Genomic DNA, 20,666 nt, shown 5'->3' with positions numbered 1-20,666 from the left:
TTTGCTCGCCAACCCCCGGGTTTGGTTAACCAGATATACAATTTAAAGAGATTGTTATTTTCATGGGAATTGTTACATATGCATTATTTTCACTTTTCCTTTAAAACTTCAGTAAAAACAATATTTGGAATTAACTTTTTTTAACAACGCATTGAATTTTGATTCCGTATTTGGATTTGCATTGTGACAATGCAACGTATAACTGCCCATGAGTGAATATCGTTTCTTTCTTTCTAATAAATAAACCGACTTTTTCAAATGTTTGTCCCTGTGATTTCTTAATTGTCATAGCAAAAGCTTTTCTAACGGGAAACTGTTAATGTTTTAATACGAATGGCAAATCAAGATCTCCTTTGGTGTCTAATGTTATTCGTGGAATATATACTACTCTTGTCACCTGTTAAAATTTTACATGTTAGAATTGTTGGGCGAGTTTTTAATACAACTAATCTTGTCCCATTATATAGTCCATCATGTCTTGTTTGAAAATGGTTGTAAGTAGGACGTGACTTGAAAGAATCTCAAGGCAAAAGTCTCCAACTCGGAGGACTTGCTTCCATAAAGTCTCTTCAAAAAGTCTTGTTTCGTCCCAGGATTATTTTATATAATAGAGAGACAAGAATACACACTACAGGACAAATAATGCAGCCACACTCAACCAATCAATCAATCAATTGATCAATCAATAAATCAATGAATTAATTTAATGAGTACATTGGGTGGTAGCATTGAGTTGCCTGAAAGCAGTTGGCAGAAATGACACCCCAGAGGTGCTTCTAAGTACACTGTGGTGGCTAAAAGTGCTCCAAGAGAGCACCTCCTGGAGAGGATTTTTCATGATGGCATCCAATTTTACCACCATCCTGTTGTTCACAACAGCTTCCAGTGTGTCCATAGTTCGACCTGTGATAGAGCAGACGTCCCCGATAAGTTTTATCAGGCGTTGTGTTTCATTTGGCGGCACGGTGGCGCAGTGGTAGCGCTGCTGCCTCGCAGTTAGGAGACCTGGGTTCGCTTCCCGGGTCCTCCCTGCGTGGAGTTTGCATGTTCTCCCCGTGTCTGTGTGGGTTTCCTCTGGGTGCTCCGGTTTCCTCCCACAATCCAAAGACATGCAGGTTAGGTGGTTTGGCGATTCTAAATTGGCCCTAGTGTATGCTTGGTGTGTGTTTGTGTGTGTCCTGCAGTGGGTTGGCACCCTGCCCAGACCCCCGTGACCCTGTATTCGGATTCAGTGGGTTAGAAAATGGATAGATGTGTTTCATTTGAGCTCAAGCTCCTTACCCAAGAGACTGCAGTGCAGACAACAACACTGGCTACTATGGACTGATAGAACATTTCCAGCAGCTTCCTACACACTTTGAAAGACCTGAGACTCCTTAGGAAGTCCAGTCTGCTCTGGTTTTTGCCCAGCGCCTCTGTGTTGTCAGACCAGTCCAGTTTGTTGTTCATGTTAATCCCCCATAGCTCATCACCACTTCCACAATCTCCCCCGACTGGTGACCGGTTTCAGAATTTTCTTGGCATGTCTGTTCACCAACAGCACTTTAGTTTTGCTGATGTTGAGTTGCAGGTTGTTCTCCCTGCACCACAAGACGAAGTCCTCCACAATCTTCATGTACTCTGCCTTGAATCCATTAATAAATCAACCTGTGATGGAGGAGTCATCTGAATATTGGTGGCAAGTGCTGGTATTGTGCTGGAAGTCGGTTATGTAGTGGATAAACAGGAAAGGAGTCAGGACAGTTCCCTGAAGTGCTCCAGAATTACACACCACCATTTCTGACACACAAACCCTCAGTCTCACAAACCACTGTCTGTTAGTCAGGTAGTCCATGATCTAGGAGATTGTGGGGGTATCAAGATGCAAAGCCTTGAACTTTTTCCCTTGTCAATGAGGCAGAATGGTGTTAAAAGCACAGGAAAAATCAAAAAACATTATCCTGACTGTGGTGCCAGCTTTGTCCAAGCAGGATTAGGCTCTGTAGATAAAAACATCCTCCACACCTACTGTATGTGTCTGATAGGCAAAGTGTAGTAGATCCAGATGTTCTGAAACCAGGGGTAGTTGCTGTTTTAAGACCAATCTCTCCGAAGTCTTTATAATGTATAAAGTAAGACCAACTGGTGTAAAGTCCTTGGGATCACTGAAATGCCCGTTCTTTGCCATCAGATGTTTTCCACAGCTGGGGAACCTCCTACAAATTCAGGGAAAGGGAGAACAAATCCTGAAGAACCCTGCCGAGCTGGCCGGCACATGTTTTCAACACCCTTGGGCTGATTCCATCTGGCCCTGTAGCCTTGTTTATGCAGAGTTTCCCCAGCACTCTCCTCACTTGATCAGCAGAAACAGATATTCCAGGAAGTGGAGGGAGACTGGAGACCAATGATGTGATGTCATTGTAGGGGATGGTCGTGTGGGGTGCAGATTGCAGTTTGGACTCCAGAACCTCTTCAGCTTGCACACAGAAGCTAGCAGTGTTAGGGGAGGACTGAACTGACAGGAATGAGTCAAACCTGCTGAAGAACTCGCTCAGTTCATTAGCTGTGTTCTTCTTAGATGTCCATCAAAAATCACAAGCGAAAACAAAATAAACTAAAACTAAATTTAAATCACTTAATTAGTCAATGTCAAGTTTTGCCCTTGTTACAGCAATTTGTGAACCTGACTTTGCTGTTCACAGTAAGCATATCTGACCCTCTCAGGTAATGTCTAACTCTTAGTTCCAAGAAAAAAAAATCACATTGTAAAAAGTTTTACTAAATTACTTTGATGAATAGGAGATAACAAATAACATGTTTTAGAGCTTAGGGATGGAATTCAGAGACTTGGTTAATCTTGCCAAAGCTGCAGCAGAACTACCACGTAATTTAGTACTAATGAAGTCTCCTCTAGCTCCACGTCAGATGAGCCTTAAGAAGATATAAAAAATCATCCTCCATCATCATGTTTGAAGCTGGAGCTGGGAGGAAGAGTGGGCCATTAGTGTTGTGCCAGGTCTGTAGCAATGTTGTGTAGAAGCCAGTGGAGACTAGGCCTCAACGTGATGATTGATATTTTGGCTTTTTATTGGTGAATCACCTTTGTTTTTTCTTTCTAAAATAAAATATTTCTGGGTGCTTTGCAGGGTTACACCTTTGGAAAGTCTGGTGAGCTGCTTACTCGAAGGCTCCGGAAGATGGGATTTCAGGCAATGTTGAACCAGGAAGTGAGCTGGTTTGATGACTCCAAAAACTGCCCAGGAGCTTTGACTACCAGACTTGCCACAGATGCCTCTCAGGTCCAAGGGGTAAGCATCTCCAAACTGTAACTGTTCATGAAATTGTTCACCATGAAATAGCATGTGCTGATACTTTATCACTGTTTGTGATGGACACATGTTTTTAATGGATTTTTTTAATCAAATTTGTATTAGAACAGAATAGAAATAATCATACAAAACTCGCAAAAATTTTTCAGAGAAATATATATACAGTGGAACCTCGGTTCACGAATGTCTTGGTACATGTACAAATCTGTTTATGACCAAAAAGTTCACCAAACTTTTGCCTCGGTTCACGACCACACACTCGGTATACGAACAAGCCAGTTTCCCTTTCGATTTGTACATGTTCAGTCTCTCCCTGTGCATTTCCTGTGCAGCGAGCGAGCGAGCAAGAGAGAGAGAGCGCGACACACACACACAGGCACGCGAGAGACACACACACACACAGGCATGCGAGAGAGAGGTACGCACACACAGGAGCACGCTAGAGAGAGACACACACACAGGCGCACGAGATAGACACACATACGCACGAAAGAGAGAGCGAGCGAGAGAAGGAGGGCTGGACGCAGAAGGTAGAAAAGGCTCGTTTTTGTTTTCAGTTCTGTTTACAGCAATCGGTTCATAGCGTGCATTGTGGCAATGTTACTTTTCTTGGTGGTTTATTAAATTGCGGATTTTTCAAATGTTCATTTTTTTCCCTGTGCTTAAAACTCATTAAAAAAAAAGTGTTTTTAGCTAGCGGTTCCTAGCACTATAGCGCAAACTATTGCAGTGTTAGTTTTCTCTGTTGTTCAAGGTTTTCTCAGTGTTGTTCAATGTTTTTACATTTAGTTTACTATTACGCTGTGCATTCTTGGTATTATTAACTATATTTGTGCTTAAAAACTAAAAAATATATATATTTACATACAGTTCATACGGTCTGGAACGGATTAATTGTATTTACATACAATCCTATGGTGGAAATTGCTTCGCTTCACGACCAAATCGGTTTACGACCAGAGTTTTGGAACGAATTATGGTTGTGAACCGAGGTTCCACTATATATATAAAATTAAACCCCAATCACCCTGGTACTCTAAATTACATGATTTTACACAAACAACCAAACAAAGACTGTAGTGGAGAAAAAATGATAAGCTGTCCATCCATTGATGGTGGCATAAGATAGTTACAAAGATAAGATGGTTACTCTTGGCTGTGAAAATTCCAAGATAACTCTGTTATAGAAAGGTGACTCCCAATGATTAGGAGAAAGACTATTGGGGTCCTTGCTGTACTGGTCTAAGAGAACAGCACAGAGAAGAGAGAGAGACGTGGATCAGGCGATGATAAAAACCCTCAATGAAATTAAACAGGTGTTGTAACCAGAAAATTAAACTAATAGATAGATAGATAGATAGATAGATAGATGTGAACGGCACTATATAATAGATAGATAGATAGATAGATAGATAGATAGATAGATAGATAGATAGATGTGAACGGCACTATATAATAGATAGATAGATAGATAGATAGATAGATAGATAGATGAAGAAAAATAAAAGTTCTTAGTGTTTTACATGTACCTCAGTGTGAGTCTGTGTCGGGTAGCGGTGCTATATAGCATCTATATCATGATAGAAAGATAGATGTGAAAGGCACTATATAATAGATAGATAGATAGATATGAAAGGCACCATATAACAGATAGATAGATAGATAGATAGATAGATAGATAGATAGATAGATAGATGCTGTACACTGAAAAAAAAACATTGAATTAGAAGTGTGCTCTTGCTTTGAAAGTGCAGATTTAAGTGTCACGGCAGAAAACCAAACAAACTGGTAGTCTCCTAGTGACGCCACAAGCATTAGGCCAGTTAAATTGCATTGTTATCTGTGAATGGCGCTCCGGGTGCAATATGACTTTCCAGATGCATTTCAAAAGCCAATCAGTCGCAGTAATTTTGCAAAGCGATGAAACGATTTGCTGCACAAACCCAAGTAAATAACCCAAAACCCCATCCACCCCACCCCACACACACACACACAGACACACTCGACCAGTCAGTTTGTTGGCACGCCTCTGGTGCCCTCATACTGCATTATTTGGATACAGGGCATTTTGCACTACACACTGAATACAAGATTGCAAGGCACAAGAAACAGGCACCACATTTCGATCGCTCTGCTGCACAGAGACATTTGAAAAGAAAATGTCAAAGGAGCCCTTTATTTGTTCCTGGATGAAATGTGGCATGTGCATCAAGGCCAAATCTCTAAACAAAACTGAAAGTCAAAAGTCAGATTATTAAGTTCATAAATCAGAGCTCTAAATAAAGCAGTAGCACAAAAAGGTTTGATTAAATATAAACAATAATGAATAAAGTGGTGGCCTGTAACACTGGTAATAAATATAGTTGTGGAGCCCAGTATGAGAGTGGGAGGATTGGGGCATTCTTCGGCTGGAGGGAGTAGATTTCGTTGTGACTAAAAAGACTGACAAGCTCAGTGTAAGAGCTGTTCATTTCATGGTAGCAGTGAGTAGATTACCCTGTGAGTAAAATGATAGGAGTGATCAGAGTAAAGACTTGTTTATCCTGACCGTGTGAAGCTTCTGCACACAACACAATACAAAACATGTACACATGTCAGTGACCAAAATGCATTTATACTTGTGGTGGCCCCTTTAAAGGGTGCAACGATATTCACATATTCAGCAGGTGACAGTGTTTTGGTCAAAGTTGCATAGCTTAAACTTTCACGGCTGAGGAAGTGAATTGTTTACATGATTTTTCAGCAAAAGATGTTGATGGTAGCGGGCTGGCAGTGCAGATTGGGTAGTGACAGTACCTGTTATAAGGAGGAGGTGGAGTGTCAAGCCCATTAAACAAAAGCAGAGAAGGGTTGAGGTGGTGTACACGATGAAGAGATTCACTTCAACTATTTTTGCATGTCTTTCTTACACCTTGATGATGACCTGTTACATCATATACTGTTCTTCGTTCATTATTCTGACACGCATTTAAGCTGTATAGGATTATATTTGCCACGAAGTCTCTCCTCGAAATTCACCATTGCAGCATCACTGCTTAGACAAGAGAAATTCGGTATGCGGTGCACTGTGCAAACCAGGCATATGCAAGTCCCACCTCTGTGTCTACTGTCATTTTCTCCAATCGCACCCTTGTGACCGGTGTGGATGTGTCAAGTATAAGGCAGACTTAAGAGGTTTTGGGGGGAAGGAAGTAGATAGTTTAGCAATGAGAGCAAAGTGGCATTTGAACAGGCCTACACTTGCAGCCAGTACTGCCTATTGAGCCCGCTAGTTAACTTAGTTCATTAAAATGTTTGTATCCTGATTCTGAAAATGAAACATCACTGCTGGGCTCTTTCCTAAAAGGCCTATAATTTTCTTTCCCCCCACAGGCCACTGGCACACAGATCGGAATGATTGTAAATTCATTGACAAACGTTGGAGCCTCCATAATAATTGCCTTTTACTTCAGCTGGAAGTTAAGTTTACTGGTGCTCTGCTTCTTGCCCCTCATTGGGTTATCTGGGGCTTTCCAAGCCAAAATGCTGACAGGTTTTGCAAACCAAGATAAGGAAGCTATGGAAGCTGCAGGACAGGTATTGTACATCTCACGGTTGCCCTCAGTTTTCAGGTTTTTAAGATTCCAAGCAAAGGTGCAGAGTGCAGTATGTCTGAGTTTGGCCTGAAATTGGATGGAATGATGATGGCTACTGAACTTCTGTTAGCTAAAGAATGAATATTTAGGTCACTGGAGGTCCACCTTTGATGCACTTACTGTATTTGTACTAACTGAATTTCACACACTTTTCTTCTCCTGCATTACCCATGCTAGTACACATCCATCTACTCGCTGGTCTGGCTTTGAGAAGCTGCTCTTTTGCTGGACAGTTCAGATGTCTGTTCAACAATAAACTCCTCCTGCACAAGCTTGAAGTGAGGTATCATTTGGGGCATTTGTGCGATAAACTTAGTTAAGGTGTGGCACAAGAATTGATGAACAGGTAAATTAGGATTAATTTGATGGTCTGGTGCCCCATCTAATCCTACCAGAATAGGCTTCAACCTGCAATTGTAAGCAGGCGTGAGGATGTTATGTTATGTAAGAAGTAAACATTAGCTCATAATGGCACAGAAATTATTGCTGCTGACTCACAGCTCTTGTGGCCAGGGCCATCTTAATATATGGGCACTGGTAGGGGGCCCCAGGAGCACAGGCGCCCACAATGTTCATGATGCCTACATATGTTTCTCTTTTGCTATCAAAACAGGGGACCCAGCAAACTTGTTTGCCTGAAGGCCTATAGTGCTGTTAAGATGGCCCTGCCTGAGACCTGGGTTCAAATCCCACAGATGGCCGATGTCTGTTTGAACTTTGCATGTTATCTTCATTTCCGTGTGGGATATTTTCCCAGTTACTGAGGTGTGAGGTTTCAGTTGATTGTCATTTCGACATTATCCCTTGTATGGCCAGATGTTTGTGGACACCTAATCATCACATCTACAGTATTTGAACTTGTGGGACACCCCATTCCAAAACCATGAACAATATGAAGACAATTAAGAGCCTCCACTCTTCCGGGAAGGCTTTCCACAAGACATTGCAGTGTGTGTGTCTATGGTAGTTTGTGTCCATTCAGCCAACAGAGCAATTGCAAAGTGAGGTACTGATGTTGGATGAGACCTAGCTTACAATCGGCATTCCTATTCATCTCAAACGTGTTCAGTAGGATTGAGGACAGGGCTCTGTGCAGGCCACTGTGTCTTCATGGACATGGCTTTTTACAAAGGGGCGCAGTTGTGATGGAACAGATAAAGGATGTCAACAAAGTGTTGCCACAAAGTTGGCAGTACATATTGACCAAAATGTCTTTGTATGCTGTAGCATTAACAGTGCACCTCACTGGAACCAAGGGGCCTAGCCCAAACCATGAAAAACAGCCCCAGCCATTATCCATCCTCCAGCAAATTATACCATAGGCACTGTGCTGTCCAAAAGGTAGTGTTCTTCTGGCATTCACCCAACCCTGATTGGTCCATCAGATTGCCAGAGAGTGGTGGTTCATCACTCCAGAGAACATGTATCTACTGCTCCAGAGTCCAATAGTGGTGTGCTTTACTTCATTCCAGCCAACTGTTGGCAAGGTGCTATAAAATGATACGACTTGACCCCACAAAAAGGTTTAGGGCAGCCACCCTGAATACTTGAAATAAAAATAGAAAAACAGGCCTTTACAAGTTGTAGTTCAAGGCAGAACTGACTCATCAGATAAAACATGGTGGTTTTAAAGCCAGACGGGGGAAAATAACGTCACTGGGAGAGAAACTGGAAGTGATGTCATCGGGCCCAGAACTGGAAATGCTGTCATTGGGCCTGGAACGAGATGAAATGTCATCTGGCCCGGAACCGGAATGATATCATCAGGCCCAGGTGGAATTTCCTGTGGTTGGTCTGCAGAGGAAAAAGAGAAAGGTTCAGTGCACTCTACCATCCCCTGGTCCAGCATGGAATGACCCTCTTTTGAGCCTTTTAGCTGCCTCCCATGCACGCGTGTGTGACAGTACATGGCGATCTTAGGCTTGTGTGTAGCTGCTTGGCCCTGGAAACTCATTTCATGAAGCTCTCAACCCACCATTCTTGTGCTGATGTTTCTTCCAGAGTCAGTTTTGAACTATCACATGAGTGATGCCACAGAAGAGAGGTAATTTTTATGCGCTATATGCTTCTGCACTCAGTGGACCCGCTCTGTGAGTTTGTGTGGTCTCTCACTTCATGGTTGAGCTGTCAGTGCTTCTCGACGCTTCTTCTTTACAATAATAGCACTTATTGATGAGTGGGGAAGATCTAGCAGAGCAGAAATGATATGTGCTGACTTGTGACAAAGGTGGCATCCTATGACAGTGCCATGTTTCAAGTCACTGAGCTGTTCAGTACGAGCTGATATATGTCAATGGAGACTGCACAGCCCTGTGCTTGACAAGATGCTCATGTTAACCATGAAACACCTGAACTCAGCCATTTGGAGGGGAGTCCACATACTTTCGGCCATATACTCTAAGTCTACCTTGCAATTTACCAGGCTCGCCAATCCTGGGTAGGTTCTCACCTTGCACCATGTTGGTATTTGTATATTATATGTCCTCCTAAACCTGTTTAAGAAAATGAATGAGCAGATAACTGGCAAACTCACAAATGGTGTTAAGTGGTAACAAGGATTTTTTACCTCTGGCAGGTGTCAAGTGAAGCACTAAACAATATTCGGACCATCGCTGGACTGGCTAAGGAGGACTGTTTTGTGCAACTTTATGAGCAGCAGTTAGAGCTGCCGTACAAAGCAGCAACAAAGAAGGCCAAGGTGTACGGCATCTTCTTTGCATTTGCAAAATGTGTCATCTTTATGGCCTATGCAGCTTCCTTCAGATTAGGAGGATTTCTGGTCAGCAGTGAGGGAATTCATTATTCAGTGGTTTTCAGGTAGGTGACCTTTGATCTGCACAGATATTAATAACCCACTCAGTTGCTTGTCCTCCGATTTCCCAATTTGCCTCTGTGTCACACTGTAGTGGTCAGACCTGTCCCTAATAATGTATCATTTGTATTCTAAGAGCCTCCACTGGACTGCACCTCTAGAATGCTCCATGCTAAAGCCCCAAGCACACTTGCACAACAAGACCATCAAAACAAATATTCTACGCATATGTGTAAGGTGGATTCACAAAGTATTCACTTTCTGCACAATTTACTGGGTAGTAGATTTAATTTAAAATGGATACATTTTCCATATGTCGCCATCAATCCATGCTTAATAATTCATAATAACAAAGCAAAAATATGCTTTCAGAAAGGTTTGCGAATTTCTTAAAAATCAAAAACTGAAATATCTAATTCTAACAAGTAATCAGACTTTAATTCAGAACTTTGTAGAAGCTCCTATGGCAACAATGACAGCTTTGAATCTTCTTGGTAAGTCTTTACAAGCTTTGCACGCCTGGATTTTGCAGTTTATCCCATTCTTCCCAGAAGATTCTCTCAAGCTCTGTTAACTTGGATGGGAAGTGACTGTAAACTGTCATCTTCAGGCCTCTCCACAGATGTTCTATGAGGTTTAATTCAGGCCACCCAAGGACTCTCAGAGAATTGTCCCAAAGCCACGCCGGTGTTGTCTTGGCTGTATGCCTCAAGTCATTGTCTTGATGAAAGAGGAACTTTTGCCACCAGTCTGAGCAGGTTTTCTTCAAGGACATCTCTGTATTTAAATCTGTTTTTCCTTCCCTGCATTCTGACCTGTCCACTCTGTTGAGAATTCACCTCCACTACCAGGCTTCACCACAGAGATGGTATTCAGCAGGTGATGAGAAGTACGAGGTCTTCACAAGACATAGTGGTTAAAGTTTTGGCCAAATTGTTCAGTTTTTTGTCTCATCATAGCACAGAATCTTTTAACGTCCTGCTCTCAGGGTCATTTAAACTGTCATATGCCTTTTACTCAGAAGTTGCTTCCATTTAGCCACTCTACCATATACCTCATTGATGAAATGCTGCTGAGATGGTTCTCCTTTTGACAGTTTCTCTCTTCTCAGCACTGGACTTCTGAAGCTCTGGCTGAGTGACCATTGTGTTCTCAGTCACCTCTCTGACTGAGGCCTTTCTTGTCTGATTACTCAGCAACTCTAGGAGGAGTCCTGGTGGTTCCCAACTTCTTTTATGTCGCAATGTTTGAGGCCACTGTGCTCCTGGGAACACTCACAGCTTTAGAAATGCTTTTATCGCCTTTGCCTGATGCATGCCTCACCAAAATATCATCACAGAGGTCTACAGAGGGTTCTTTGGACTTCATAGCTTGGTTTTTCCCCTGACATGCAGTGTGAATTGTAGGACCTTCTATACCCAGGTAGACCTTAGCCATTGCAAATATTGTTCAATCAGTACAGTTTGCCACTGATGTACTTCAATGAAGCTCTTGACACATCTCAAAGAGAAGTTAAATAAACAGGTCACTCCTGAGCATAAGCTGGAGGGCCACAGCACCGGGTCTGAGTACTTCTGGGAAGAAGAGATTTCTAATTCTAATTTTTAATAACATTTGCAAATCTTTCTGAAAACATGTATGTGTATATCATTAGGGGCTATTTACTGTAGACCGATGCACAATATTGGCAAACATATCTCTCTTTTATAATAAAAAAATCCTGCGACGAGATGAGACTTTTTGGAAGATTTTTTTCAAGTCCCACCCTCCTCTCAACAATAGAAAACCACACACATGGTACTTTCACCTTTCATTTGTGTGAATGCTTTTGACAGACACAGTCCTTGCTCTCTCAGCTCTTATATAATTTTAATGTTTTCCTCATTTTAAGTTCCCAATTAAAGAAGACGTATTATGTCCAAATCTTATTGAAGAATTTCTTCATGAAAGGTTATCAACGGTTATAATGAGTACACAGGCAATCCTAGCACCGAGAAACAATGAAATCAAATGAATTAACACCAAAAATGTCAAAAATGTACAGTTACACTGTAAATTGTTTAAATGCGTATTAACAGACTATGCTGAAACAGTTGGTGGTGATCGTGTAAAAGATAAAAACATCAACTTACAATATCACGAAGAATATCTTCCTCCACACGAATTACTGCTGAAAGAAGGATGTATCCAAGAAAGGTAATGTAGTACATCTTCTGCGGATAACATTAGACAACAAAGGAGATCTTGATATGCCATTCATAGTAAAACGTTTACAGTTCCCCGTTAGAATAGCTTTTGTAAAAACAATTAACAAATCTGAGAGTCAAACATTTGAAAAAACTCATTTTATTTAATAAAAAGAAAGAAACAAAATTCACTCACGGGCAGTTGTATGTTGCATTGTCATGATGTAAGTCCAAACACAGAATCAAAATTCACTGCGATATTGACGAAAATTTAATTCAAAAAATTGTTTTTATTTAAGTTTTACAGTAAAAGTGTAAGTTTAAAGAGTTTTTGAGTGTTAATTTCAAAGTCAAACAGAACGAAATTGTATTATGTAACAAATACCTCTAACATAACATGAAATATAATTTACTTTCAAAATATTACATTTTACTATTATTTAATATGGTTATGGAAGCTTGGAGGTGTTTAGGAGAGATGGCAGTGGAGTTTTTAACCAGTTTGTTTAATGGAATCTTGGAAAGTGAGAGGATGCCTGAGGAGTGGAGAAGAAGTGTACTGGTGCTGATATTTAAGAATAAGGGGGAACTACAGGGGAATAAAATTGATGAGCCACAGCATGAAGTTATGGGAAAGAGTTGTGGGAATTGTGGAAGCTCAGTTATGAAGTGAGGTGATGATTAGTGAGCAGCGGTATGGTTTCATGCCAAGAAAGAGCACCACAGATGCAATGTTTGCACTGAGGATGTTGATGGAGAAGTTTAGAGAAGGTCAGATGGAGTTTCATTGCTTCTTTGTGGACCTGGAGAAAGCACATGACAGGGGACCTCGAGAGGAGCTGTGGTATTGTATGAGGAAGTCGGGAGTGGCAGAGAAGTATGTAAGAGTTGTACAGAATTTGTACGAGGGAAGTGTGACAGTGGTGAGGTCTGCAGTAGGAGTGATGGATGAATTCAAGTTGGAGGTGGGATCACATCAGAGATTGGCTCTGAGCCCTTTCTTATTTGCAATGGTGATGGACAGGCTGACAGATGAGATTAGACAGGAGTCCCCGTGGACTGTGATGTTTGCTGATGACATTGTGATCTGTAGCGATAGTAGGAAGCAGGTTGAGGAGATCCTGGAGAGGTGGACATATGCTCTAGAGAGGAGAGGAATGAAGGTCAGTAGGAATAAGACAGAATATATGTGTGTGAATGAGAGGGAGGTCAGTGAAATGATGAGGATAAAGGGAGTAGAGTTGACAAAGGTTGAGGAGTTTAAATACTTGGGATCAACAGTACAGAGTAACTGGGATTGTGGAAGAGAGGTGAAGGAAAGAGTACAGGCAGGGTGGAATGGGTGGAGAAGAGTGTTAGGAGTGATTTCTGACAGACGGGTATCAGCAAGAGTGAAAGGGAAGGTCTACAGGACGGTAGTGAGACCAGCTATGTTAAATGGGTTGGAGACGGTGGCACTGACCAGAAAGCAGGAGACAGAGCTGGAGGTGGCAGAGTTAAAGATTTGCATTGGGTGTGACGAGGATGGACAGGATTAGAAATGAGGACATTAGAGGGTCAGCTCAAGTTGGATGGTTGGGAGACAAAGTCGGAGAAGTGAAATTGCATTGGTTTGGACATGTGTAGAGGAGAGATGAGGGGTATATTGGGAGAAGGATGCTAAGGATAGAGCTGTCAGGCAAGAGGAAAAAAGGAAGAACTAAGAGAAGGTTTATGGATGTGGTGAGAGAGGACATGCAGGTGATGAGTGTAACAGAACAAGATACATAGGACAGGAAGATACGGAAGAAGGTGATCCGCTGTGGCAACCCTTAATGGGAGCAGCCAAAAGAAGAAGAAGAAGACTGTTTTTTAATATGGTTAATTACTTGCTTTAATGTAAAATAGTTAGTAAATTGTATATCCTCATCGCGAGCGGCAGAACAGTAAAGAGGCTAGCGTGTAGCTTAAGCACGGGGGTTGGTGGGTGAAGCGAGCAGGAGGCAAAGCCCCCTAGTCCATTTAAAATTAAATCTAGAACACAATAAAGTGTACAGAAAGTGAAGGGATCTAAATACTTCCTGAGTCCACTGTTTAGTAATCCAACTCAAACTATGGGGACAAATCAATTAAAAAATCTACAGAAATCCACAATCATTTCAATTTATTAAGCCTGTTTTTGTGCTTTTTCCCTAACATTTCACTGTAATTGTATTTACTTTTTTAGAGTCATTTCTGCAATTGTTATCAGTGGGACTGCTTTGGGAAAGGCCTCCTCATTCACTCCAGACTACGCCAAGGCTAAAGTTGCTGCTGCCCAGTTATTTAAATTGTTTGACAGGATCCCCAAAATAAGCCTGCAAAGTGATCAAGGTGAAGTCTGGGTAAGACGCTGTTTTGCAGTTTTAATTCACATCTTTAGGGTTTTTCTAATGTTTGCTGATATAAAGTGTGGTATATCATTAAAGCACTTTAGCGTTCATCTGTATAGGAAACGGTATAGTACTGCAACAAATAAATATTTGCTGTTTTATTGTTTAATATCCTTAGAAATAAAAAAAGGGTCTCTGAAGTTAATACCAAAAATGTGTTACACACTTTGTATTACTAGTTACTGTAATGGCACTCACTGTATGAAATAAAATATACATAAATGATGTTCACAGTACCCTCTTAAAAACAACAGAGCGATGCCATAGTGGAACCATTTTAGGATCCCAAAAGACCCATCCACACATGAAGGTTCCAGAAAGAACCTTTATTTATTTATATCTATAATAGTCTCCATACAGCAAACAACTATAGGGAGATTCTAATGGCCAGGGCCTTAAGTTATGATGTGTAACTCACATAATAATGAAGTGATAGAAACAATTAAATACAGTGCAAACTCTGATAGATATCTAACAAATACAATCACGTATTGTGTTGGAAATGGTGGCCTTCTTCTTGCAGTCACAGATCGACACTGCACTCCATATTGGCAAAGGTATCCACAGGCATTGTAAGGGTGATGGCAGCAATTTCCTGTTCAGTGTTTCACTGTAATTGTTCCAGTGTGTGAGACTTGTTCTTGTACACTCTTGTACACAAATTCATTTTTCAGGACTCCTTCAGAGGGGAGCTTGAGTTTATCAACTGTAAATTCACTTATCCCACTCGGCCTGATGTCCAGATTTTGAGAGGACTTCAGATCTCAGTCAAGCCAGGACAAACCCTAGCATTTGTAGGAAGCAGTGGATGTGGAAAAAGTACAAGCATTCAGCTGCTGGAACGATTCTACGACCCTGAGGAAGGACAAGTTGTAAGTTCTCAGGGTTTCATTTCATGGATGTGGTGGGGGCAGCAACACGCTGTATCAGTATATGCTCTCAACCTCATTTGCCCTGGGATATGTAGCATTCACTAAACTGCTGTTGATTTGTTTCATTATTTTGTTAGTTAATAGATGGCTACTCATCCAAGGACATCAACGTTTCCTTCCTGAGGTCTAAAATTGGAATCGTTTCCCAAGAGCCAGTGCTGTTTGACTCCAGCATTGCTGAAAACATCAAATACGGAGACAACACCAGGGACGTGAGCATGAAGGAGGTGGTGGATGCTGCCAAAAAGGCTTACCTTCATGACTTTGTCATGGCTTTACCAAATGTAAGAATCTTTTATGATTGTTTTAAACTCTTAATTTAATGTAGCTGAGGTGAGCTTCATCCTTAGTGCTTGTGTGCCACCTGCAATTAACACCCAAGTCATCCCATTCACGACCTGACTGCTGACCAGAAGCACATTTGACCTAACAGGCCTTGCTAAGGCAGACCTCACTTATGTCCTTAGTGTTACTTTTAGAACAGCATTGTGGCTTCCAACTGCTAAGTACCCCAGTTTGTGTATTTTAAATGGAGTCTCTACAGTCCAAAGTCATGGTGGCAGGTGGATTGCCAACTCCAGATTGCCCTGGAGGGCATGTGTAATGGTCTGGTGGCTGATGCAGGTTTGGTTCTATGTTGCCAAGAACTTGATCATGGAGAAGGAGTCCTCAAAAGTGTTGTCAATACAGTTGAATCTCGAGGGTTACTTTCCTAATCTTCACATGTAGTGGAAATATTCTTAGACAACCGTTAACATATCCCCTAAAATAAAATGAATAATAAAAATTATAGTGTGCCTCAAGAAAGTATTCAGGCCCTTCACTTTTTTCACATTTTATTATTTTAAAGTCTTGGGTTAATATCATTTAAACTCATTTTCTTCCTTCAATAAGCAACACTGAATACCTCAAAATGACAAAGCGGAAACTGGATTTTAAGAACTTTTGCAAATATTTTAAAAATTAAAAAAAAAACCTAACCCTAACGATTGACACATGTATTCAAACCCCTGTAATCAGTACTTAGTTGACTCCCCTTGGGCAGTGGTTCTACCCTGGAGTCTTCTTGGCTATGACAGGACAAGCTTGGCCTGTCTGGATTTGAGGATTTTATGCCATTTTTCTCTGCAGATCTTCTCAAGTTCTGTCATGATAGATGGAGACCCTTGGTGAGCATCAGATTTCAGGTCTCTCCTGAGGTGTTCAATTGGGTTGAAGTTTAGGCCACATTGTCCTGTTGGGAGGTTAACCTGCAGCCTAGTCTGACGTCCATTGCACTCTAGATCAGGCTTTCATTAAGCATACCTTTGTACTTTGCCCCATTCAGCTTTACTTCAACCCTGAATTGTCCCCCAGTTCCAACCGTTGAAAAACAATCCAAAAGGATGATATTGAAACCACTATGCTTCATGACTGGAATAATATCACACAGGCGATGACCGGTGCCTGGCTTTCTCCAGACATGTGGCTTAAAATTGAGGCTAAACAGCTCTGTCTTGGTTTCCTCAGACCAAAGAATCTTGGCTTCTTTCAATATGGGAGTCCTTTAGGTGTCTTTTTGCAAACTCCAAGTGGGATTTCATGTGTCATCTGGCCACTCTGCCATAAAGCCCAGATTACTGAAGTGTTGTCGTTATGGTTCTCCTTCTGAAAGTTTCTCCAATCTCCACACTGGTTCTAAGGACCTCAGCCAGAGTGATTATTAGATTCTTTCTCATCTCTCTTACCAAGGTCCTTCTTTCAAGATTGTTCAGTTTACAGTAGCTAGGCAGCCAGTTTGAGAAAGAGTTTTGTTTGTTCCAGAGTTCTTCCATTCAAAAATTATGGTGGCCTCTGTGCTATTGGGTACCTTCAAGGCTGTAGTCATTTTTTGAAGCTTTCTTCAGATCTGTGCCATTACACAGTCCTGTCTCTCTGAAATTTCTTTAATGGCTTGTTATTTACTCAGCCTTGGATCCTTCTAGAGACAGCGTAATCAGTCTAGTCAATTGAATTGACCACAGGTGAACACCAAACAAGGTGTGGAAACATCTCAACGATGACCAATAGAATGGGATGCATCTGAGGAAAAGTGCAAGTGTCATAGCAAAGGGTCTGAATACATACTGTATATGCTTGTGTATAAATTGGGTCTTGAAACCCTAAAATTCGATCATAAAATCAGACACCAACTGCCCATTTAAAAATGCAACTATTACAATAACATAATATATATATATATATATATATATATATATATATATATATATATATATATATATATATATATTACATAAGTTACTGTCAAATAATGCAAAGATTACACAAGACGTGTTTCGCCCTCATCTGGGCTCATCAGGTGTACACACTCTACTGCTCCCCTCTTGGAGATCGAACCTAAGACATTCCATGATCTCCTTCTCGCAACTGAAGAGGGAACTGTGGCAGATGTTTGCCAAATGGCAGACCAACCACAAGCGTTACCTAGTAGGTAACCACCCACACAATTCAGGTCGGGACTCAGACTTCGAATGTAATTGATATACAGTAATCCCTCCTCGATTGCGGGAGTTGCATTCCAGAACCCCATGCGATAGGTGAAAATCCGCGAAGTAGAAACCATATGTTGGTATGGTTATTTTTATATATTTTAAGCCCTTATAAACTCTCCCACACTGTTTATAAATATTCCCCACACAGTTATACAGCATAATCCCTTTGTATTCTCTTAGATATTAGGTAAGATTAATAGAAATTCTGTATGTAAACACACTGTATATATATAGTGTGACCTAAATATTATTTTAAAGATATCGAGCATCTCCAATATCACATATGTTACAGACATTACGATGTACATGTACTAAGTATTGTAATTAGAAAATTAATTATGGTTACTCACCAACAATGACACGATGACTTGTCCGATAACAATGAGATTAGTTTTACTGCACAACAAAGGAGAGCGTTACAGCTCTTCTAAAGGAGCCACTTCAGGCGATTGTGTAGCACTGCCGTTGTTCTTCTTCTGGCAGTCTTCAATCCAAATCCCTAAAGCAGATTCCATCCAGACTACTGCTTTATTACATCCACTTGCAACTCGTTTTGCACCCTGGTTAAAAGGACACTGCGGCCGTAGACCTTATATTCCTTTCCTACTTTATAAATAAAAAGAATCGCAGCCTCATTGATGCTGTAATGGCGTCCTACAGCAGTGTAGCTTTTCCCTTCCTTCAACAAATCCAAAATGTTTACCTTTTCGGCAATCGTTAACATCTTCCGTTGGCGCTTGGGCACAGACCCTGAAGCAGTAGCAGGAGCAGATCGTTTTGGAGCCTTGATGAAGGGCTTGACTATGCACAGAGAAAAACACAAAAGAGTACAAAAGTTAACTCTTTACACAGCGAAACACGTTGATGCTGAATGAGCGAGACAAGACTTCCTGGTTAACGCCGTGGAATCGAATTCGGCGCTGTGTCGCTGAGCCATTCAGCACACAGGAACTTAACTGCGTGTTCTGATTGGTTAGCTTCTCAGCCATCCGCCAATAGCGTCTATTGTATGAAATCAACTGGGCAAACCAACTGAGGAAGCATGTACAGGAAGTAAATAGACCCATTGTCAGTAGAGCCTGCGAAGCAGCGAAAAATCTGTGTTATATATTTAGATTTGCTTACATATAAAATCCGCGTTAGAGTGAAGCCAAAAAAGTCGAAGCGCGATATAGCGAGGGATTACTGTGTGTATATGTATATATATATATATATATATATATATATATATATATATATATATATATATATATATATATATATATATATATATACAGTATATATATATATATATATATATATATATACATATATATACTGTATATATAAAATCCATCATCTATCTGCTTTTCACGAGAGAACTACTTAATGGATTTAGATCAGGTTTTTTTCTGTAATTTGCTTGAACATTCCCGGTTAATTTTGCGATTTCTATCATCACACAAAGTATCATAGTTTGCTTACAGGAGTGATTAATCCGCGCTAATCTGAAAGACAGGCTGCAGGCCAAGTGGAGGGGGCGGCGGGACCTCAGGAGTAGGGAGTCGGGAAGGGCCCTCCTCACTCACGTGCCAGCCTCCGTTCGAGTCGCTCTACCTCTCACCATGTGTTGAAGCATACCTTGCCTTCACTTAGCTAGCTATACCTGTTTGTTCAGCAGACATTATCATCTAGAGATTGTTAAGGATTAATGTTTGACATTTTTGAGAGAGAGAGAGATCATAGCTACATGTGTTTTAAACGGTAGCTGCCAATTAGCAAAGATATCATGGCCACGTGGTCTTCTCCCTATGCGGGGGACGCTCTCCCGTCAGAACTGAACACGATCAGATACAGTGCCAACGTTTGATGTTGGAACATACTTGCCTTCCGCTTGGCCAGAGATACTTTGCCAACTTTTAACATTTTTGGCAAAGAGATCACAGCTACATTGTCATCCCTGATAGCAAAACCAAAAATATTGTATATCAATATACATGGACATGGAAGCTATCAATAGAAATTCTTCTCAGTACAAATTATTACATTATTTTTAAATTTTGTATTGATTTTTAAAGTTTGTCCTCTTTCATTACTACGTGGGTGAAAGCAGGGGACACAGCTGTTGTAAAATACTGTACATAGATGTGAAAGGCACTAAGTAAGATAGACATATGTAAAATGCAGTATATGACTGATAGATAGATTTGAAGAGCACTATATAAAATATATAAACGTGAAAGGCAACACAAGTGGCTAATAGTTAGGATAGCTGATATGAAAGGTGCTGTATAACATAAATAAAACAGATTTTAAAGGCAGCATATATGATACAAAGGCACTATATGGCCAGAAGACAAACTATATGGCCAATACATAAATAGTTAGATATGAACAGCACTATATAAAATGGACAGTTGCAAAAGGCATTTCATAAAATACATGAATGTGAAAGGCATTATTTGGCTAGTAGGTAAGATACATAAATATGAAAGGTGGAATAGAAAATAAATACATAGCTCTGTTGCGGCACAAATTAATTTGCTCAAATCCAAGAGAGAGGCTGCAGGCAGAGAGGAGGGGGAATCAGGACCTCAGGAGTAGGGAGGCAGGTAGGCCATTATTTGGCCAATAGCTAGGATAGATAGATATGAAAGGTGGAAAATAAAATAGATAATTATGAATGCACTATATAAGATATGAAAAACACTATACGGAGGATATGTAAGCCACGTTATAAGATAGAGGAGGTCTATAAGACGGAGGTCTTCCTCCTTTCCTCAGTCTACCTCAAGGGAATCTGTTTTCTGCAACAAGACTATGGTGTTTTTTCTTGCCTATTATAATGTTGAGGAGGCCACAGGTATGTCAG

At 40.8% G+C, this 20,666-nt stretch overlaps 1 protein-coding gene across 1 annotated transcript in view; it reads left to right on the top strand.

Annotated features, from left to right (window-relative positions):
* abcb11a (ATP-binding cassette, sub-family B (MDR/TAP), member 11a) overlaps positions 1-20,666 on the top strand; it is a 102,079-nt gene that overhangs the window by 73,384 nt on the left and 8,029 nt on the right. Inside the window, 6 exon segments of the mRNA XM_039757552.1 lie at positions 3,126-3,287; positions 6,681-6,884; positions 9,519-9,760; positions 14,148-14,304; positions 15,027-15,224; positions 15,362-15,568. Coding sequence (XP_039613486.1) covers positions 3,126-3,287; positions 6,681-6,884; positions 9,519-9,760; positions 14,148-14,304; positions 15,027-15,224; positions 15,362-15,568 — 1,170 coding nt within the window.

This window comes from Polypterus senegalus, chromosome 6 (assembly GCF_016835505.1).
Source record: "Polypterus senegalus isolate Bchr_013 chromosome 6, ASM1683550v1, whole genome shotgun sequence".
NCBI lineage: Eukaryota > Metazoa > Chordata > Cladistia > Polypteriformes > Polypteridae > Polypterus > Polypterus senegalus.
This window is presented reverse-complemented; position numbering and strand designations above follow the sequence as displayed.